Raw genomic sequence first — 23,438 nt, 5'->3', positions numbered from 1 at the left:
CTCAAAAGGCGCCTCCTGAAGGGCGCGCAGGACCAGGTTAAGATCCCAGGGGGGTAAGGGAGGAACAGAATGCGCCACCCCCTGCAGGAAGGTTCTCACAGGCCCCAAAAAAGGCAATAGACCAGTGGTGGCGAACCTATGGCACGGGTGCCAGAGGTGGCACTCAGAGCCCTCTCTGTGGGCACCCGCTCCCTGGTATGGTGTACCAGTATGCCTTAGACTTTTCCTGACATTCATCAGCGCAGGGCTCACTATGAACAGCACAGGCTGCGCACTGAATGTAGGCAGGCTATTACAGCTACATGATAGAGTACATGGAAGATATACTATATTGGCATTCAGGTTAAAGTGCGTGTTGGCACTTTGAGATAAATAAGTGTGTTTTGGGTTGCGGTTTGGGCACTCGGTCTGTAAAAGGCTCGCCATAACTGCAATAGACCGTTGAAAAAAGACCGCCAAGGCCGAAACCTGACCCTTCAAAGAACTGAGCGACAGTCCCACCTCAAGGCCGGACTGTAGAAAGGCCAGCACCACCGGAACAGAAAAACGAAGCGGCGGAAAACCCGACTTCTCACAAAAGGTTAGATAGGCCCTCCAGGTGCGATAATAGACCCGCGAAGAAGCCGGCTTCCGAGCTCTGATCATGGTTCTCACCACTGCATCAGAGAAGCCTCTCTACCTCAGGATGTAGGTCTAAACAGCCACGCCGTTAAACGCAACTGACGTGAATTCTGGTGGAAGAGCGGTCCCTGAGATAGAAGATCCTCTCTGTCGGGAAGAGGCCACGGAACGTCCGCTAGCATTCGGACGACGTTGGAGAACCAGGCGCGGCGAGGCCAATCCGGAGCGATAAGAATGGCCGGTATCCCCTCCGCCTCGATCTTGCGCAGCACCTTCGGCAACAGAGGAATTGGAGGGAAGACATAGAGGAGGTCGAATCGCTGCCAAGGAGACACCAGCACGTCCACTCCGCACGCCCTTGGGTCCCGAGCGCGGGCCAGGAACACCGGCACCTTGTTGTTTAGCCGGGACGCCATTAAATCCACGTCCGGACGGCCCCATCGGCGGCAGATGTCCTCGAACATCTCCGGATGTAGGGACCACTCTCCCGGATCCACCTTGGTGCGGCTCAGAAAATCCGCCGTCCAGTTGTCGATGCCCGGAATGTACACCGCCGACAACACTGGAACATGAGACTCCGCCCATAGGAGGATCCTCGCCACCTCCTGCATCACTGCCCGACTGCGCGTTCCGCCCTGATGATTGACGTAGGCCACAGCCGTGGCATTGTCCGACTGAACACGCACCGGCCGAGCCGCAAGGAGGGAAGTCCAGTGGGAGAGGGAGTTGAAGATTGCCCTTAGTTCCAAAACGTTTATCGGAAGACGGGATTCCTCCGTCGACCAGACCCCCTGAACTGTGAGGTTCCGGAGAACGCCTCCCCAACCGATGAGGCTGGCATCGGTGGTGACTATAGTCCAGGAGAACGGAAGGAAGGACCTCCCTGATGAGAGATTCAGGGAGGCCTGCCACCAAGGGAGAGACAACCAAACTTGCCGGGACAGGCGGACGGGAGCGTCCAGACCCCGAGAGGTCTTGTCCCAGAGGGCAAGAATCCACTGTTTTAACGGTCGAGTGTGGAACTGGGCATACGGAATCGCCTCGAAGGAGGCGACCATAAGGCCCAGAAACCGCATGCACTCCCGAATGGTGGGATGAGGAGCTTGTAGAAGGAGCGACACCGCCCTCCGAATAGGAGAGGACTTGGAATCCGGAAGAAACACCCGAGAACTCGAGGTGTCCAAAATCATCCCCAGGAAGGAGAGTCTCTGGGAAGGGTGCAGAGAGGATTTTGGTAGATTGATCAGCCACCCGAACCGTTCTAGAGATTGAACGGTAATTCGGACGCTGTCCTCGGCCTGTGGAAGAGACGGGGCTTTTATCAAGATGTCGTCCAGGTAGGGCAACAACGAGATGCCCCTGGTGCGAAGAAGCACCATGAGAGGCGCCAAAACCTTGGTGAAAACGCGAGGGGCGGTCGCCAACCCAAAAGGCAGGGCGACGAACTGGTAATGACGACCCCAGATGGCAAAACGCAGAAATCGATGGTGAGACTTCGCAATCGGGACGTGTAAGTAGGCGTCTTGAATGTCCACAGACGCGATACATTTCCCTGGAAGCAGAGAAGCAATAACGGAGCGAAGGGACTCCATGCGAAACCTCCGCACCCGTAGAAACTTGTTCAGAAGCTTCAGATCCAGTATCGGGCGCACCGACCCCTCCTTTTTCGGAACGACGAACAGGTTTGAGTAAAAACCTGTTCCCTGTTCCTCCGGGGGAACACCCCGGTCCAGAAGAGAGGAGACCGCCAAAAGGAGGTCCGAGGCCCTGGCTGGATCCCCCGGAACGCGAGACGGGGAAAAAACTTTCCGGCGGGCTGGACGCGAACTCCAAACTGTAACCGGATGTCACAATCTCCAGAGCCCAGGCGTCCTGAACGTGAGCCCTCCAGACCTGTTGAAAGGAGAGAAAACGGCCCCCCCACCACGAGGGGTGGGGGCACCCCTTCATGCGGAGGGCTGTTTGGGAGTAGGGGGACGGGTTGACTGTGCCCGTGGTCGCCAAGAGGACTGGGGTTTGAAGAAAGGCTTCTTGCGGGATTCCTGGGATCCCCCAGCCGACGAGGACGAAGACGCCCTGGCCGTGGAGAAGCGACGAAAGGACTGGACCCGGAACCCTGAAGCCCGAGATCGAAAGGGCCATTTGGATCTGGATTGAGGCAGATGCGTACTCTTGCCCCCCGTTGCGGCAGAAATGAATTCGTCCAACTGGGCTCCAAAGAGCCTAGATCCTTCAAAGGGAAGGTTAGCGAGGGAACGCTTGGAAGAAGCATCAGCATCCCACACCTTCAACCAAACCTCTCTACGCTGAATGACCGAGAGGGCCGAAATACGGACAAATAGGGAACCGATATCCATTGAAGCTTCACAGAGATATTTAGAAGCCTGAGACATTTGGAGAATAAATTCCAAAGTGTCTGCAGGGGCGCCCTGTTCCGTCAGATCCTGGTGGTGGCGCCGCAACCACGCCGTAAGGGCTCTGGCAACCCAAGCCGACGCAAAAGCCGGTTGCAGGGAAGCGCCCGCCAGAGAGAAGATGGACTTGGAAAGCGAATCCAGGCATCTGTCCACCGCATCCTGCAGGGAGGAACCGTCTAGGACAGGAAGGTCCGTGTTCTTGGCCAACCTGGCCACCGGAGGATCTACCTTAGGGGAAGAAGTCCACTTTTCCACCGAGTCAGAGGGGAAAGGGTAAAGCGTATCCATGCGCTTGGTGGCCGAAAATTTCTGATTGGGTCGGTCCCAAGCCTTTGATATGACCGCTGTGAATTCCTCATGAACGGAGAACACCGCGGATTCGGGCCTTTTGGGCGGAAAGAGGGAGAACTCCCGACTAGTGGAGGGAGTGGAATCTCCTTGGATATTAAAAGTGTCACGGACAGCCTCCACCAATTCGGATACCATGGTGGAAAGCTTAGGGGTTCCCGTTCCATGGCCTCGTCCGATCCGGACAATTCCCCTTCGGATTTGCGCTCCCCACGAGAGGGAGAGTCAACCGGGCATGCCTCAAGGCGTGGGGGAGAAGCGGAGTCATCCGACGAGGAATGCTGCCGCTCACGCTGCCTCTTAGACGTCAGACGCCCCCTGTGAGAATCACTGAGAGGAGATGGAGCGGTGGATGCTACTGGAGTAGTAGCTGCTATACGCTCCATGAAGGACATGGCTGCCTTGGCAACTAGGGCCAGATCCGCTGCCGCACTAGACATGGCGGAAGCCCAGGCGGGTACCGCCGGTTCCGCAGGGGCAGAGGGAGGACTAGGCTGAGCAAGAGAAGGAGGCTGATCCTGTCCAGGAGCAGGGCACGAGTCACAGGTGCCAGAGGCAGAAAAAGGCAGAAGGCACACCTTGCATGACCCCAAAAGAGCCTGAGAGGAGGCCATGGCAGATTTAAGTGCCCCAGGCTTTGGCATGATGGAACCCCACAGTAAAAGATCTCCTACCAGTTGCTGCAAAGATCAGGAGCAGAGCAAGCTGTTATCCTACCACCCAACGCTAGCAGAAGTCTCCGGTGTAGAGAGATGAGGAGCTGCACGGCCGTGAGCAAACAAAGTCTCCGGTGTAAGGAGAGTCAGAGCGGCATGCCGAGGCCCCCCCCCCCCCCGAACGCGTCATCATGGCGCCAAAAAAGCGCGCGAAAATAAGCGCACGCGCGCGATTTGAACAAACACCCCGTCTCCCCTCACGCGGCGCAGCAGGGGTTAATGAGGCCATGGAGGAGCGGCCTGCCGGCGGGCGCTGAGAGAGCGCAGCAGCCAAGGCCCGAAGAGAGAAGCGCTGAAGCCCACAGTTATGACAGAAGTTTAAGGGGGAAGAGATGCCAAAGGAAAGTGCCCCCATCAGGATCCTTCTTCAAGCTCACCCAGGTAGCCACAGACAAACAGACACAGAGGGAGAGGGAGAGGGAGGGACTGGGCAATACTCATCTGCTCAGCATGCTCCCTCGATGTCCAGACCAGCAGGGATGCACCTCTTCAGACTTCTGACTCCAATCCAGGAGAACAGTGCTCTGGAGGAGGGTAGGCAGCAGGCGTCCCAGCAGCTGGTGGGATGCCAGAGCTGACATGTTGAGCCTGGATCCACTTTTCTTCTGTGGGGGGATGGGAGGTAGCCAGGACACGTCGAAAGACGGTGGCAGACACTCCACGGGGGCCAGGAAAGCGCAATGCTGACCTGCGTCCCCCTCTGAAAACAGAAAAAAATAACAAACAGGAGAAGAATAAGCGTCACCTCCTTGGACGGACACTAAGCAAAGACTCCTGGAGGTGTCTAGGGGTATAGCCCGAGGAGGAGGAGTTTCGTTTTGCATAGTGTCCCTCCTAGTAATACCTCTAAGCTATACCCCATGGTCTGTGTCCCCCAATGGAATGTACGAGAAAAATCCATTTCCATTTAGAGAAAAATTTATATAGAAAAGTAGTTTTATTTAAAAAAATTTACAACAGAAAGTGAAAAATGTCATTTTTTGGCAAAAATTTTGGTCAATTTTGATTAATATCAAAAAAAAGTTAAAATGTCAGCAGCAATGAAATACCACCAAATGAAAGCTCTATTAGTGAGAAGAAAAGGAGGTAAAATTCATTTGGGTGGTAAGTTGTATGACCGAGCAATAAACCGTTAAAGTAGTGTAAAAAGTGGTCTGGTCATTAAGGGGGTTTAAGCTGAGGTGGTTAAGCACAAGTATCGCAGTGTGGCCAAATGAATTGGGCAGCAGCATGGTTAGCAAGTTTGCTGCAACTATGTTGAATTTTTGGCAATTCAGGGAAAGTGCAAGTTGCACTATGACCTCAATTATTCCTATGGTAGCCCAGCTACACTGCAATTTTTAGTCGTGGCCAAAATCAGTTTAGACGCACCCTTATTGTAGAAAAGGTAGTAAAAAAGGGGGGGGGGGGAACTATACAGATTTGGTATTGAATCAAAATGACCTGCATTATAAAGTTAACAGATAAATTATACAGAACAGTATAAAAACAAAATCTTAAATTTTCCCACCCCCTCCCCAAAAATGATTTATTAACTAGTAATAAATGAATATGTGCCACCACTGATCCCGCAAAAAACAACCTCTCATACAGCTATGGCTAAGAAAAAAATGAAAAAGTATGGCACCAGAATGTAGTTATGCACATACCAATGAAAGAAAAAACTAAAATGCTGCATCCTGTCCATAAAGAAGCCCTTACTTTTTTTTTTTTACATATATTACTAACTCACCACCAACACTAGCAGTGTAATTTGTTACACCCTGACTCAGTTGCAACTTGCATCAATACATTTTGGACCTTTTCATAATGGGAATCTGGGAACTTGGTCATGTGATCTCAATAGAGGACTCCTTCCTCTAATGCAGAGATGCCCAACCTGTGGCCCTCTAGCTGTTGCAAAATTACAACCCTCAGCATGCTCGGACAGCCTACCAGCTATTATGGCGTGTTGGGAATTGTCGTTTTACAACAGCTGGAGGGCTGCAGGTTGGGATCTCTGATCTAATGTGTAAAAAGGAACTCTGAACTACAGGATGACATCACCAATCAGATCCCTGCTGACAAGGTTAATGCACCATTAAGTGCATCTCTACAACAGTTATTTTTGCAGCGCAAATATATCTTAACAAAGGTAAACAATCACACACACTATTTATGCTGGTAAAGATATTAGAAAAGTATAAAGGTATATTTTATTAGACTTATTGGTATAGTAAAACGGACACACAGATAAAACTCACCGTCTTCATAAGTTCCTCGTCAAGATCTTGTAGTCTGTCTGAGGAGCCTTCAAGCTGCTGGAGTTCTAACTTAATGTTCTTTAGGTCGGCTTGCTTTTTGCTTTGCAAAGTCATTTTGAGCTCAATTGTACGTTCAAGGCCGGTCTTTCTGTCTCTTATTTCATCTATCTGTCTCTGCTTCATTGTTTCCTTATCTGAAAATTCTTTCTTCAATGCAGAAAACAATTGTGTATTAGTATGTAGCAATAAAAAAAATTGCTGTATACACCTTTGCCCCCAAAAATATTTCTGCTCTTTATTTTAGGCCTCATGCACATGGCCGTTGTTTTGGTCCGCATCTGAGCCGCAGTTTTGGAAGCTCGGATGCGGACCCATTGACTTCAATGGGGCCGCAAAAAATGCGGACAGCACTCAGTGTGCTGTCCGCATCCGTTGCTCCGCTCCGTAGTCTGCAAAAAAAATATATATATATAACGTGTCCGATTCTGGTCCGCGCTTTTCGGACAAGAATAGGCAGTTATATTAAAGGCTGTCTGTGCCGTTCCGCAAATTGCGGAATGCACACGGACGCCATCCGTGTTTTGCGGACCGCAAAACACACAACGGTCGTGTGCATGAGGCCTTATTATAAGCAGCACAGTGGCTCAGTGGTTAAGCACTGGGGACCAGGGACAACATCTGCATGGAGTCTGTATGTTCTCCCCGTGCTTGTGTAGGTTTCCTCCAACACTCCAAAGACATACTGATAGAGAACTTAGATTGGGAGCCAATTGTTGAAAGTGTGATGCTAATGTCTGTAAAGCGCAGCGAAATATAACTTTGCTATATTTGTGCATAAAATAAAAGGAGATTTTTGTATAACTTACCAGTAAAATCTCTTTCTCGCTCTTTATTGGGGGACACAGGAACCGTGGGTATAGCTATGTTCTCTAGGAGGCGTTGACACTAGTAAAAGCCGTTAGCTCCTCCCCTGGCAGCTATACCCCCTCCAGCCTGGAGAGAGAGCTTCAGTTTGTGCATAAGCATTAGGAGAAGCAAGCCCACCAAAGAAAAAACATGGAACACCAACCATGCAAGGACCCAACGGGGTTCAAATCAGGTTTCAAAACAGCAAAACTGTGGTTGAAACAACAATACTGGGTGGGTGCTGTGTCCCCCAATGAAGAGCGAGAAAGAGATTTTACTGCCAAGTTATACAAAAATCTCCTTTTCTCGCCCATATTCATTGGGGGACACAGGAACCGTGGGACGTCCGAAAGCAGTCCACAGGGAGGGAAAAAACACAGATCCCTGGAAGCAAGCGCCCCTGCAGGCATGTAAGAAACTGCCGCCTGCAAAACCACGCGGCCCAAGGCAGCGTCCACCGATGCCAAGTATGCACCTGGTAAAATCTTGTGAACGTGCGTAAGGAGGGCAACTAGCCACCTTACACGATTGTGCAGCCAAAGCGTGATTCCTGAGAGCCCAAGATGCGCCCACCGCTCTGGTGGAGTGAGCCGTGACACCTAAGGGCGGAACCCTGCCCGGGCGCAGTATACGTCAGCAATTGCAGACCGAATCAAACGTGCGATTTCCACCTTGGAGGCCGACAATCCCTTGCGAGGACCCTCCATAACACAAAAAAGGGAGTCCGTTAAGCGGAAGGGACCAGAGGCTGCTAAACAGGTCTTCAGATTTCTGACAATGTCCAAATGGTGCAACTCCTGTTCCATAGGCTGTGAAGGAGATGAACAAAGTGAGGGAAGGAATTTCCTCATTAATACGGATGTCAGAGACCACCTTCGGAAGAAAAGAGGAGACCGGCCGGAAAACCATTTGTCCCTATGAATAACCAGGAAGGGTTCTCTGGAAGAGAACGCCGCCAACTTGGACACCTATCTAATGGATGTGATAGCAACCAGAAAAAACTACCTTCCAGGACAGGAGTCTAATGAAAAAAAACCTGCAAGGGCTCAGGGGGAAGCCCGGAGCACTGAGAGGATTAATTCAGATCCGAAGGCACTAAAAGAGGTCGGCACGGAGGAACCGTATGTGCCGCTCCCAGAAAGAAGGTTCTTACAGGCCCCAGGGAGAGAAACAACGAAGTGGGGGAATGTCCTGGTTCCCAAGAACCAAGTGACGTCTCCTAGCAGGAGAACGAGGTTGGCGTATAACACGCGACGAGGCCAATCCGGAGCGACTAGGAATGTCCTCCATCATGATCTTCCGTAGAACCCTGAATAGGAGGGGGAGGGAAAAGCATGTAGAAGAGGGGGAACTCCTACCAAGGGGAGAGCAGGACGTCCATGCTGCATGCTTCTGGATCTCTGGTTCGGGAGAAGGGTGGGAAGCTTCGTGTAGACACAGTAAGCACACCCAGGACCAATGGGAAGGATTCCCTGTAAAAGGGGAATGGAAGGCCACAACGAATACCCTGTGCAATACAGATGAGGGAAGGCAGTAACATAGGAGCCACTAAGGCTTGCGGGGTGGCTATGAGCCTTAAAAACGCTACCTGGAAGGGCGCTGAACAGGAGCAACTACCACTGCCAAGCTAATGCCAGGGTAGGACCCCCACCTGAGGGGGATGCCTCACTGCAGCGACCACAAACTAAATCTAGTAGCTAAACCAGAGTGCCAGCATAAGCACTTTCCCAATAAGGAGGGGTGGTGGATAGAGAATACAGAGTCAGCGAAAACACCCGACTCGGTGGAACGCACGCACCATATTAGTGCAATGGTGTACGCACTACGTATTGATGCGGACAAATTCATGACCGAGAGGAACAATGGAGGCTCATGGAGATGGGGAATCTCTGGGACACGAGTGTTGTTCGGTAACCCCCTGAGGGCAGAGGAAGTTATAATCCTGCCCAAAACCAGCACCAAAAAGAAGAGGATACCAAGTGGAATAGCCACCGTACCCATTCCAGGAAGCCAGGCAAGGGGAATCTTACTGTATTGCTATCCCCCTACTCCAACAAAGGAGGGGGCCACACGCAGAGGCCACCGAATTCAGTACTAGAAGAATCCGCCACCCGCGAAGGAGCTGTGCAGTAAGCACCCCAGTAGGTAGTTGTAAAGCAATTACCACTCCCACAGTAGTAGCCAGCGCTTGCCCCGTCAGCGCAAAAATGCGGGAGAGGCCTGAGACTATCCCGTAGAAGCCATTGTTCGGATGAATTGCGGCATCCCAAGATGCTTATTATTCCCCCGCTAGTGGAAGGGGGTAATGCAACAGGAAGCACAGTGATGTGCAACACTCCACCTATGGAAAGGAATAGCGTGACAGTTGGGACCGAATCCAGTGGTAGTGCAATTACCCTACCTATGGAAGGTGGAATGCATACAGCAAGTACTTAAGCCGGTGGTAGGGAAAATACCCCACCTGTGAAGGGGGTCAATGCCTACAGCGGAACTAGTGCCTGTGGAGAGTCCTGTACCCCATCGGAGTGCAATTATTGCACCAAAGTAAGGGGTAATGCCTACAGCAGACGTTGCAACTAGTGATGATGTCATTGCGCCACCTATGGAAGGGGCTAATGTATACGTCAGGTACTGAACCCAGTGAAGATGCAATTCCGCCACCTGAAGGGGGGAAAAAATACATCCGGCACTAAAAACCAGTGTTATCGTACTTGGTCCACTTAAGGAAGGGGACATATATAAGGCAAGTACTGTATCCCGTAGAAGTGCAATGACTCTGCATATGGAAGGGGGTAAGCATACAACAGTACTGCTGGCAAGCTTGGGAGACTGCTTCGTGCACGACAGTCTGAATTCGTGACCCTATCTGCGGGGAGGGAAGTTATGTCCAAGCATGACCCAGGGAGGAAGGGAGGGGAGTGGATATATCCACAGAGAAAAGATGTCCTACAGTGGTCCGCTTGCGCGTAAGTCTACCCCTCAGAACCTCGACCCTGGCAGTTGTGAACTGCGCAGGTGGGGGCTTATCAACCAAACTAGTGTGGAATGGGAAGCCTAGAGGTCCATCTACTGGATTGAGCAGCCAATGCATTATCACCGAGCAACCTCGGAGGGTGGATTGGGAAGTGCCAAAAGGTCCTCCACTGGATTGCGCAGGTGGAGAATTATCAACCAAACGACCCGGAAGGGTGGATTGTGCAATAGAAGTCCTTTATTGAAATGCACAGGTGGAGGATCATCAACCAAACTACCCAGGGGGTGGAATGGGAAGTCTATAAGTCCTCCACTGGAATGCGCAGGCTATGCATTACTCACCAAACTACCCCGGAAGGTGGATTGGGAAGTTCCAGAGGACCTCCACTGGAATGCGCAGGCGGTGCATTATACAACCAAACGATCCCGGGAGGGTGGATTGGGAATCCAGAGGTCCTCAACTGGATTGCACCGGTGGAAAATAATCAACCAAGCTACCCCGGAGGGTGGGTAGGGAACTGTCAGAGGTCCTCCACTGGATTACGCAGGTGGATTATCAACCAAACGGCCCCAGAGGGCGGAGTGGGCGTTCTACAGGTATCCTTCACTGTATTGCGCAGGCGGGGAGATATCAACTAAACAGCCGCGGAGGGCGGATTGGGAAACTGTGAAAGGTTGTCATGTGTCCGGAATAGGGCACAGGTCCAGTTTGGTGCCGCACAATCAGAGTGGATTGTGACTGAGGGGAGTAGTTCCCGTATGGATGTAAACATTGTTTTTATTTCTCCCCCCCCCCCCTTTTTTTTTTTTTTAAACTGGCATTCCTAGCCTCAAGTGATACGAGGCAGGAAGGGGTTAACTGTGCAACATGATTCCCCCGCTAGTAGGCCCATCTAATCCCTGATAATCCGGTGCTGACCTAATTGGCTGGACATTAAGATTTGAAGCCCAGGGGTGTGCTGAAGGACGGGCGCAGCTATGCGGGAAGAATTTGCGCCAGCCCGCCTCCCTGCCTCTAGCATACTTAGATGGGTTGCGGCCTAGTAGGCCGCGAAGCAAGGGCCTAAAGTTGCGATGCTCAGCCAAATCAGGACCCTCCCCCTCTGTACTGTAAGTCAGCCAGAGGGTAGAGGGACCCGGAGCAGTGCGCGACATACACATTCCGGCCGGAGGAGCCGCCCCACGGCCAGAATGACACAGGGGAAGGAAGAACCTGTAGGCCGCATTTGAAGCCGGGGCCTAAATTTTTGCGGCGCCCGGAGACCAGGATGTTCCCCCGTGGCCGGGAACTCGTGACAGCCGGAGTCGACCGTGCTCCCATGTAAAGTAAGTGCCTCGCGCGCGACACTCCCGCATGGGCCCAGGCATCCGTTATCGGTCATAGGCATTAACCCTTTCGGAGCGGCGCGCTTGGCGCCCGCTCCCGAAAGGCGAGGAAAATGGTGGACACTGCCGCCTGAATAGCTGGGTGTGGAGTCGCCCTGCGCTCCAGTCTTTTGCTGGAGGTGTCCGGGGAGAAGATACATTAACCCTCTATGAGCCGGACAGCCGTCGGCCTAGAGGGGAAGTGAAAGTGAGAGAGGGGGGGGCTGCGTGTCGTTGGTGGCGCATGGTGCCCGCCGGATTAACCCTTTCTCTCCTTAAGGGTCTAGATTCTTAGCTAAATAAAGTCCCCTGGCCATTAACCCTTGCTATATCATTAGGGCGACCCAGATCTTCAAAGAGGGAGGGAGGGGGAAGAGGGCTTCATACTTACCTAGTCCCGTATACTCACCTCATCTTCATCCTCTTCTCTTCACCCTCCCTAAGTGGGCCTATAAGGTCACCTTCTCCAGCGGGGTCACCTCCTCAGCAGCTGGCACCGGAGTGGCAGGAGTCTGGTATGGCGGAAGGGTCTTCTCTTTGGCGGACCTAGGTGACTCCTTGGCTGGCGGAAGCAGGGGAGCGAGGCTGCCCTGGTCCACCTTGTCTTCTGTGGGGGAGGCAGCAGTGCGGTCGTCGGCACTGGCGCAACTCGACCCCGGGAGAACAGGGAGGCGAGGCGACCACTGTTGTCCCATCTGAAAAGAAGGGGGAAAAAAATAAAATAAAATAAAAAATCTTCAGGAGATTCAGGGAGGTCTTGCCTCTTATTGACACTAGAAAAAAATTGAGCTCTCTCTCCAGGCTGGAGGGGGTATAGCTGCCAGGGGAGGAGCAACAGCTTTTACTAATGTCAACGCCTCCTAGAGGACATAGATATACCCACGGTTCCTGTGTCCCCCCAATGAATATGGGTGAGAAATAAACATAATTTCTCCAATTTGTTATATTTAATTTTTTTTCTTCTGCAGCCAGAATGTGCGTCCTTTGCTTTTACAGAAAATCTGTCAGATGACGGGTTGCCTGTAAACTCCTCCCATCACCAGAAGGCCTATGCTCTCCTACTAGTGCTCTGTGATCAGAAAACAGTGCTACATCATAGAGCAGGGGTGGCCTGTGCATCTTTATTTGCGGCTCGCAGGGGAGCGGTCCGGCCACCTCTTACTCATCTGTCTACATATGCGGCTCATTTGCGCTTGTTTTAGCTTGTTTCGCCAGTGGCGTGCTGGGGGAGGGGGGGTGAGGCGTGGGTTCTCCTTGGGTGCCGCTCTCAGGAGGTGCCTGAACACAGAAGTAATGAGCGCTTCCATCAATACAGGCAGCTGGGTCCTGTCACTTACCGCTCAGCTCCCCGCATCTCTCCTCCTTCAGGCTGGCGGCACTGTGAATGGTGGAGCAGGAAGACTTTTCCTCACTCCACCATTCAGCCTGCAGACACGGATCGCCCTGCAGGCATATGTGGGTGGAGCCTGTCGCCTGGTAATCTGCATAAGCTCCACCCACACATTGCTGCAAAGCGATCTGTGCCTGCAGGGGAAAGAGGTCTGTGAGCTTCAGGAGCTGACAAGGTGAGAAGTTACTGTGTTTTATTGTTTTTAAAACAGAGGGACCACAGAGGACTTTATTACTATGGAGGGGGCACAGAGGGCATTACTACTATGGCGGGGGCACAGAGGGCATTACAAATGTGAAGGGGGCACAATTGGCATTTCTACTATGGAGAAGGCAGAGAGCATTACTATAATGAATGGGGCACAGAGGGCATTATTACTGTGAAGGAGCACAGAGGGCATTACTGTGAAGGGGGCACAATGGGGATTTCTACTATGGAGGGGGCACAGAGGGCATTACTAGCACAGAGCCAGAGGGAATTACTACAATGAAGGGGGCACAGAGGGCATTATTACTGTGAAGGGGCACAGAGGGCATTATTGTAAAGGGGGCACAATGGGCATTACTACTATGGAGGAGGCACAGAGACAGAGGGAATTACTACAATGAAGGGGGCACAGAGAGCATTATTACTGTGAAGGGGCACAGAGGGCATTACTGTAAAGGGGGCACAATGGGCATTACTACTATGGAGGAGGCACGGAGACAGCGCATTGCTACAATGAAGGGGGCACAGAGGGCATTACTACTGTGAAGAGGGCACAATGGGGATTTCTACTATGAAGGGGGCACAGAGAGCATTACTAGCACAGTTAGCACAGAGCCAGAGAGCATTAATACTGTGAAGGGGCACAGAGGGCATTACTGTGAAGGGGGCACAATGGGCATTTTTACTATGGAGGAGGCACAGAGCCAGAGGGAATTACTACAATGAAGGGGGCACAGAGGGCATTATTACTGTGAAGGGGCACAATGGGCATTATTACTATGAAAGGGGCACAAATAGGGCATTACAACTGTGAAAGGGGCATAGAGGGCATAACTACTGTGAGAGGGCACAAATACTGTGAGGGGGCACACATCTGTACAAAACTACTGTGAAGGTTGTACAATAAGGGCAATGTTACTGAGGGGGTACAATTTTTTTTAAAGTATTGGGGGATGCCAGCTCAGATAAGACCCCCAAATCCTCATTAGACCCACAAAATAAGCCCCCCAGTGACAACATAAGACACCTAAAATCAGACACCCCATGCTCACATCTCCGCTATGTCAAATCACCACCACACACATACGGGGCGGACTCAATACGAGCCAGATTTGAAACACATTGTGAAAAACAAAGATGGCCAGAAGTCTCACTAAAGCTGTCTACATCATAGGAAGGAAAGGTGGTTTAATACACTTTTAAATGTTTGAAAACTCAATTGCAGTAATACTGTTGTGTGCACGCATATTTGTGTAAATGTATAGCTTGTGGCTCCTGGCAGTCATAAGTTTCTTTTTTTTCTAGCTCTTTGTGTCTGTAAGGTTGGCCACCCCTGTCATAGAGCATGCACTGAGAATGTCACATAAAAACAGTCACATGGTCTTTGTTCAAAAACAAATGGTTTCTTACTCATCTCTGTTTCATGATGAAGCGCTGTGTTCTGAGCAAGTGCACAATGTTTATCCAACAGAGACAATGGAATCCTAATCTTGAGCTAAGCGTCAGACTGGCCTTCTTTCTCCATCGATGATGGCCTTCTTTCTCTATCATTTTGCGGTCCTGCCTGCTGCTCCTTTGCGGCACTGCAATGGCACTGTGCGCGCTGCCATGCCAAATTCTGTTCCATAATGAAACACTGGGCTATCCACAGTGCTTCAGTGTTCTTTGAATGCATGGTAGTCAACTACGATAGCTCAGCGGTTCATCATGGAGCAGAGATCGGCTTGGCAGCACACTCATGGTGACAAGCAGAGCTGCTCCAGGACTGTGCATTATAACTAAGCAGCGCTGTGAATAGGCAGCAGGCAGGGAGGTAAAGTGGGGGCACTACAAGGAGCACTATACTGAGGGCACTACATGGTGGCATTATATCTACTAAGGGCACAGCAAGGAGGCATAATGTTTACCAGGGAGACTACGGAGGAGCATCATATATATGGGGGCACTACAGAAGTGCATTATAACTACTGGTGGCAATACAGGGGGCACTACAGCAGGCATTATTTCTACTGAGGACACTACAGGGGGGCACATCATCTACTACAATGATGAAATCCAGGTAGCTTACAGCACAGTCAATATGTAGGAGGATGCTAAGTAGCTGTTTACAGGGAGGCAGGTATGTGCTGTGTAATAGTGTAAACAAACTCACTGCAGGGAAGGGAAACAGAGCTGTTGTGCTGAAGGAAGGCCCACACAGCCTGGAGTGAGAATAGAGAAGTGCTTGAACAGCAGGAACGAGCATTGTGTAGTGCATAAAAAGTAAAGCTGAATCCCAAAAACAAATAAGTGCAATTTTATTTTCTGCTGCATTTTAGTACATGTACAAAAGTTTCTGTAGCCCTTAACCTGCTCAGGACCGCCGTACGCAGGATTGCGTCCTGGCGGCGGCCCTGCTCTTCTGGGTGGCCGCATATACGCGTCCTCCCGCGATAGCCGAGATTTCCTGTGAACGCGTGCACACAGGCGCGCACGTTCACAGGAACGAAAGGTAAGCGAGTGGATCTCCAGCCTGCCAGCGGCGATCATTCGCTGGCAGGCTGGAGATGCGATTTTTTTAACCCCTAACAGGTATATTAGACGCTGTTTTGATAACAGCGTCTAATATACCTGCTACCTGGTCCTCTGGTGGTCCCTTTTGCTTGGATCGACCACCAGAGGACACAGGTAGCTCAGTAAAGTAGCACCAAACACCACTACACTACACCCCCCCCCCCTGTCACTTATTAACCCTTTATGAACCACTGATCACCCCATATAGACTCCCTGATCACCCCCCTGTCATTGATCACCCCCCTGTAAGGCTCCATTCAGACGTCCGTATGATTTTTACGGATCCACGGATACATGGATTGGATCCGCAAAACACATACGAACGTCTGAATGGAGCCTTACAGGGGGGTGATCAATGACAGGGAGGTGATCACCTCATATACACTCCCTGATCACCCCCTGTCATTGATCACTCCCCCCGTAAGGCTCTATTCAGACGTCCGTATGATTTTTACGGATCCACGGATACGTGGATCGGATCCGCAAAACACATACGGACGTCTGAATGGAGCCTTACAGGGGGGTGATCAATGACAGGGGGTGATCAGAAAGTGTATATGAGGTGATCACCCCCCTGTCATTGATCACTCCCCTGTCATTGATCACCCCCCTGTAAGGCTCCATTCAGACGTCCGTATGTGTTTTGCGGATCCGATCCATGTATCCGTGGATCAGTAAAAATCATACGGACGTCTGAATGGAGCCTTACAGGGGGGTGATCAATGACAGGGGAGTGATCAGGGAGTCTATATGGGTAATCACCCCCCTGTAAGGCTCCATTCAGACATTTTTTTGGCCCAAGTTAGCGAAAACTTTTTTTTTTTGTTATTTTTTTTCTTCTTACAAAGTCTCATATTACACTAACTTGTGTCAAAAAAATAAAATCTCACATGAACTCACCATACCCCTCACGGAATCCAAATGCGTAACATTTTTTAGACATTTATATTCCAGACTTCTTCTCATGCTTTAGGGCCCCTAAAATGCCAGGGCAGTATAAATACCCCACATGTGACCCCATTTCGGAAAGAAGACACCCCAAGGTATTCCGTGAGGGGCATATTGAGTCCATGAAAGAATTTTAATTTTTGTCTCAAGTTAGCGGAAAGGGAGATTTTGTGAGAAAATACCCAAAAAAATCTATTTCCGCTAACTTATGCCAAAAAATAAATAAAAAATTCTATGAACTCGCCATGCCCCTCATTGAATACCTTGGGGTGTCTTCTTTCCAAAATGGGGTCAAATGTGGGGTATTTATACTGCCCTGGCAATTTAGGGGCCCGAAAGCGTGAGAAGATGTCTGGGATCCAAATGTCTAAAAATGCCCTCCTAAAAGGAATTTGGGCCACTTTGCGCATCTAGGCTGCAAAAAAGTGTCACACATCTGGTATTGCCGTACTCAGGAGAAGTTGGGGAATGTGTTTTGGGGTGTCATTTTACATATACCCATGCTGGGTGAGATAAATATCTTGGTCAAATGCCAACTTTGTATAAAAAAATGGGAAAAGTTGTCTTTTGCCAAGATATTTCTCTCACCCAGCATGGGTATATGTAAAATGACACCCCAAAACACATTCCCCAACTTCTCCTGAGTACGGCGATACCAGATGTGTGACACTTTTTTGCAGCCTAGGTGGGCAAAGGGGCACACATTCCAAAGAGCACCTTTCGGATTTCACCGGTCATTTTTTACAGATTTTGATTGCAAACTACTTCTCACACATATGGGCCCCTAAAATGCCAGGGCAGTATAACTACCCCACAAGTGACCCCATTTTGGAAAGAAGACACCTCAGGGTATTCCGTGAGGGGCATGGCGAGTTCCTAGAATTTGTTATTTTTTGTCACAAGTTAGTGGAATATGAGACTTTGTAAGAAAAAAATAAGATAAAAAATAAATCATTTTCCGCTAACTTGTGACAATAAATAAAAAGTTCTATGAACTCACTATGCCCATCAGTGAATACCTTAGGGTGTCTACTTTCTGAAATGGGGTCATTTGTGGGGTGTTTGTACTGTCTGGGCATTGTAGAACCTCAGGAAACATGACAGGTGCTCAGAAAGTCAGAGCTGTTTCAAAAAGCGGAAATTCACATTTTTGTACCATAGTTTGTAAAACTTTTACCCAAACCATTTTATTTTTTTATCAAAGACATGTAGAACAATAAATTTAGTGAAAAATGTATATATGGATGTAATTTTTTGCAAAATTTTACAACTGAAAGTGAAAAATGACATTTTTTTTTAGCAAAAAAATCGTTAAATTTCGATTAATAACAAAAAAAGTAAAAAATTTCAGCAGCAATGAAATACCACCAAATGAAAGCTCTATTAGTGAGAAGAAAAGGAGGTAAAATTCATTTGGGTGGTAAGTTGCATGACCGAGCAATAAACTGTGAAAGTAGTGTAGTGCAGAAGTGTAAAAAGTGGCCTGGTCATTAAGGGGGTTTCAGCTAGGGGGGTTGAAGTGGTTAAACAACGATACTGATTCAATATTGTATACTTTAAAGACATTTTCAAATAGGGGATGACTCTTTAATAAAGAGCACATTTGCTAGAAGTTTTCTGGCAAAGAAAGAATCTAATGAACCTATATCCATCTGCCTTCTATCCTTACCATCATTTGCTTCAAATCTGCTTCATCCTTTTCTTGTCTCTCTTTGATCAGCCTCTGGAAACTAGATGTCTGTCTGTTGTTAAATGGCATCCGCTCAAATCCATCAAATTCCAATTGTGCTGCCAAGGACTTTATCAGAGAGTCTTGTGTTCTGATATGTTGTTGATGCTGGTCAGCCTCCATCTGCAGACGTCCTGAACAACAAAAATGGAGATATAATCAATCCAAACATTAACGCTGAATATAAAAATAAAGCAACAGCACTGCATAAAGCAAAAAGGAATTGCTGTGAAAAATGGATACTAAGGCTACTTTCACACTTGCGTTTGAGAGATCCGGAAGTCTGTATGCAAACGGATAGCATTTGTTTCCGGATGCAGCTGACAAGTGCATTGAAATACCGGACAGTCTCACCGGTGTCAGCCAGAGAAACGGATCCGGTATTTATTTATTTTCACAGATTTAAAGGTCTGCGCACAGTACTGGATCTGGCATTTATACATTTCAATGGAAATTAATGACAGATCTGGCATTCCGGCAAGTGTTCCGGAATTTTGGCCGGAGAAAATACCGCAGCATGCTGCGGTATTTTCTCTGGCCAAATACCATAAGAGGGACTGAACTGAAGAAATCCTGATGCATACTGAAAGGAATGCTTTCCATTCAGAATGTATTAGGATAAAACTGACGCTTTTTTTCTGGTATTGAGTCCCTGTGATAGAACTCAATACCGGAAAATTTTAATGCTAGTGTGAAAGTAACTTAAGTAGATGGAATGAAATGATGCAGTTGTGTAGTGGTGTTTGGTTAATTCATTATTATGAGTTACTGTGATTATGATCAGACCTCATCAGCCCTCAAAACTAGAAACAAAAGCTCCGTCAGCCCTCAGATCAGACCCCCGATCAGTCCCCCAAGCTCCGTCAGACCCACGATCAGATCCCCGATCAGTCCCCCAAGCTCCGTCAGACCCACGATCAGACCCCCAAGCTCCGTCAGACCCCCGATCAGTCCCCCAAGCTCCGTCAGACCCCCGATCAGTCCCCCAAGCTCCGTCAGACCCCCGATCAGTCCCCCAAGCTCCGTCAGACCCCCGATCAGTCCCCCAAGCTCCCTCAGACCCCCGATCAGTCCCCCGTCAGACCCCCGATCAGACCCCCGTCAGACCCACGATCAGTCCCCCGTCAGACCCACGATCAGACCCCCGTCAGACCCACGATCAGACCCCCGATCAGTCCCCCAAGCTCCGTCAGACCCCCGATCAGTCCCCCGTCAGACCCCCGTCAGACCCACGATCAGACCCCCAAGCTCCGTCAGACCCACGATCAGACCCCCAAGCTCCGTCAGACCCACGATCAGACCCCCAATCAGACCCCCAAGCTCCGTCAGACCCCCGGTCAGACCCCCGATCAGTCCCCCAAGCTCCGTCAGACCCCCGATCAGTCCCCCAAGCTCCGTCAGACCCACGGTCAGACCCACGACCAGACCCCCGTCAGACCCACGACCAGACCCCCGTCAGACCCACGACCAGACCCCCGTCAGACCCACGACCAGACCCCCGTCAGACCCACAACCAGACCCCCGTCAGACCCACGACCAGACCCCCGTCAGACCCACGACCAGACCCCCGTCAGACCCACGACCAGACCCCCGTCAGACCCACGACCAGACCCCCGTCAGACCCACGACCAGACCCCCGTCAGACCCACGACCAGACCCCCGTCAGACCCACGACCAGACCCCCGTCAGACCCACGACCAGACCCCCGTCAGACCCACGACCAGACCCCCGTCAGACCCACGACCAGACCCCGTCAGACCCACGACCAGACCCCCGTCAGACCCACGACCAGACCCCCGTCAGACCCACGACCAGACCCCCGTCAGACCCACGACCAGACCCCCGTCAGACCCACGACCAGACCCCCGTCAGACCCACGACCAGACCCCGTCAGACCCACGACCAGACCCCCGTCAGACCCACGACCAGACCCCCGTCAGACCCACGACCAGACCCCCGTCAGACCCACGACCAGACCCCCGTCAGACCCACGACCAGACCCCCGTCAGACCCCCGTCAGACCCACGACCAGACCCCCGCCAGACCCACGACCAGACCCCCGTCAGACCCACGACCAGACCCCCGTCAGACCCACGACCAGACCCCCGTCAGACCCACGACCAGACCCCCGTCAGACCCACGACCAGACCCACGTCAGACCCACGACCAGACCCACGGTCAGACCCCCGTCAGACCCACGACCAGACCCCCGTCAGACCCACGACCAGACCCCTCTGTACCATTACTACAGACAGCTAGCAATTCATAACTTCTAGTAGAAAAAAAAAAGGAATGGCACAACATAAAGTCACAAGACTAGATGTTCCAGAATTGCTATTACATGGGGAATGTGTGTGTTACAAAAATGCTAGTTACACTGTTACAAAACTGTTAGTTACACTGTGTGCAATTAAGTGCCATTTTGCCTCCCAGCTCTGTTCAGCCATTCGCATGGTTCGGCACAAGTCCTTTGTGTTGGGCATGGGTAACCGCCATTTCGGGACCTTGCACGTGGTCGCGGCCGTCTTACGCCCGAACAGCGGTGGTTGACAGCAGTCGCCTGGATCTAAGGGCGGATCCGCAGACAGGCGAGCGCTGCTGAGTCCTCCAGAACAGCGTAGATTCGTGCTGGGGCTGCCGACCGACCGGCCGTTCGGTGGAAGGACTAAACCTTGCAGGGGTTTCGTGGGGTTTTGGGCGCACGAGCGGAGACCGGCCGCAGGACCAAAGCTTGGGAAACCATTTTCGGCTGAAAAGTCAGTGCAGTCGGTCAGGACTTCAGGGACCCGTAACTCCCGAACCCTTGGACCGACGGAACCGGATTTTGGATATGTTGTTCCCCTACACCAGGACTGTCTGAGGATACCGAATGTAAAGATGTACCCCCTGGTTTTGGGGTACATCCAGAACTTGGGTAACATTGTGTGTGGGTTAATTATGTTAAAGATAAATTATGTTTATCTGAGGGGAGGAGACATGGGGGTTGTACTAGACATGTAATTGTGTATTGTGGTAATCATGTAAATGTAGCCCTTTCCAGGGCAGGATTGCATAAAAAGGAGACCCCGAGCCAATAAACATCGGTCTTGCTTAACCTTCAAATCGCAGCCTTGACTCGTTTGTGGAGGGAGGGAAGGATTATCCTAGCTGAAAGATCGTGACCGCGATTAATCTACATTTACAGGATCCTTATGGATATCGTGACGAAGCGGCTTCTCTCTCTCTCTCCCTAAACCGCGATCCAGACTATACAAGTGGTCCAGCTCCCAGCTAGCCGGGGAGTAACTGTAACAGTGTGTAGCTATTAAAACAGGCATGTCAGGAGTGGTGAAAGGTCATCTTTAAGGGAAATACAAGCATTTCCTAAATACAGTTACTTCCAGGACAATTCTGCCCTAGTCGTGCAATGTCCATTATAACTGTGAATAATGTACTGTTGAAATGAAAAGTTTCAAAGAAAAAAAATGCAAAAGACCTTGCTGCACCAGCAGTTCTCCTTTCTCTCGGTTGAATCTCTGATAGTCTTTAACAGCTCTATCAATTTCACGCTGGTAGTCATTAAGTTTTCGCTCCTTCTCTCTCACGGTTCTCTGGTGATTTTGATACATCTCATTTAATTCTTCATCACTTCCTTGAAAGACCTACAATTACAAGAGTTTGCATCATACACACAATCATACAGTACATATGAAGTCTCCAAAATGTTTCCACATGTCTTATAAATTCTTCTTTACTAATGTGAATCCTTAAAGGGACAGCGACAGGCCTTATAAACATATTTAGTTATTCCTATGCAGTCATAGAGCTATTAAAGTGTATTCCAATGATATAAGAGTATTCCCCTGTCCGCATTGTAAACCATGTAAAAACAACTTTATATTCTTCTGTCAATCACATATTTTTATGCCCAAGGGGCGTTTTTCCTCATACCGTTGTGCCCAGCCGCGCCTCAACTGTCGATTCCTACCGCCGCCCAGCTCATTATTATTCACTGGGCTGGGCGGCTCTTACATACCCCAAACTTGTCAGCGGAGAAAAGAGTTTCTTGGCCGGCGCAGGTGCGTTAACTATCAGAATTTCTGATGACATCAGCGCTCTGAAGCGCTGGATACGAATGCCGAGGAGGAGATATCGGACGCAGGCGCATTAAATTACGGGCTTGGGAGGGTGCCGGCGCATGCGCAGATGGTCCGATTGAGGCCAATGCCCATAAGTCTATCGGGCATGGGCGGGAACTGACAGGATCGGGGAATGTAAGAGCCACCCAGCGCAGTGAATAATAATGAGCTGGGCGGCGGTAGGAATCAACAGTTGAGGCGCAGCTGGGCACAAAGGTATGAGAAAAAACACCCCTTGGGCATAAAGAAATGTGATTGACAGATGAATATAAAGTTACAATTTTTACATGGTTTACAATGCGGACAGGGGGTACTCTTATATAATTGGAATACACTATAATAGATCTATGACTGCATAGGAATAACTAAATAGGTTTATAGGGCCTGTCAGTGTCCCTTTAAAGGGAATCTGTCACATAATGGTGAGGACTCAGAGGAGTCCTCTCAATATACCTTACTGCTGGTTTGTTGGCGCCTGGTGTCGTAATGAAAATTGGACTCACACTATAGACCCCACTCTAGTTTGGGGGGTGTTTCAGAGCTGACAGATTCCATCTAAAGGTGTTTTCGAGGATTCCGATAGTTTTTAACATATACAATATGTTAGAGCCTACAAAACGGGCCTTGGTATTGTACAGAAAAGTTAAAGGGGCTGTCCGAATTATGTAAATATACATATACGGCACTGTAAATCTGAAGGTCAGCAATATATACAAAAGCTAAGCAAGTTTCAAAAAAAATAAATAAATATTAATTTACTCATTTCCCTAATTGTAATTCTCTTGTGGCCTCTGTTTGCCTGCAATAACACTGAAATGTCTGACTGCCGGGATACTCAGCAGCATGTTGTATGTGTAGACCTACAAGTCCCAGCAGTACAATGACACTGCTGATACACACAGGA

At 50.0% G+C, this 23,438-nt stretch overlaps 1 protein-coding gene across 4 annotated transcripts in view; it reads right to left on the bottom strand.

Annotated features, from left to right (window-relative positions):
- LOC122926323 (DNA repair protein RAD50-like) overlaps positions 1–23,438 on the bottom strand; it is a 131,241-nt gene that overhangs the window by 21,138 nt on the left and 86,665 nt on the right. For all 4 annotated transcript variants that reach the window (XM_044277698.1, XM_044277699.1, XM_044277696.1 and 1 more), the window contains exons 8-10: positions 21,892–22,057; positions 18,357–18,550; positions 6,346–6,552 (exon numbers count right to left, since the gene is read on the bottom strand). In XM_044277698.1, the coding sequence (XP_044133633.1) occupies positions 6,346–6,552; positions 18,357–18,550; positions 21,892–22,057 (567 nt within the window). The remainder of the gene's footprint in view (positions 1–6,345; positions 6,553–18,356; positions 18,551–21,891; positions 22,058–23,438) is intronic.

This window comes from Bufo gargarizans, chromosome 2, assembly GCF_014858855.1.
Source record: "Bufo gargarizans isolate SCDJY-AF-19 chromosome 2, ASM1485885v1, whole genome shotgun sequence".
Classification (NCBI taxonomy): domain Eukaryota; kingdom Metazoa; phylum Chordata; class Amphibia; order Anura; family Bufonidae; genus Bufo; species Bufo gargarizans.
Note: the sequence above shows the minus strand (reverse complement) of the source record. Positions and strands in the feature narration are given on the sequence as shown.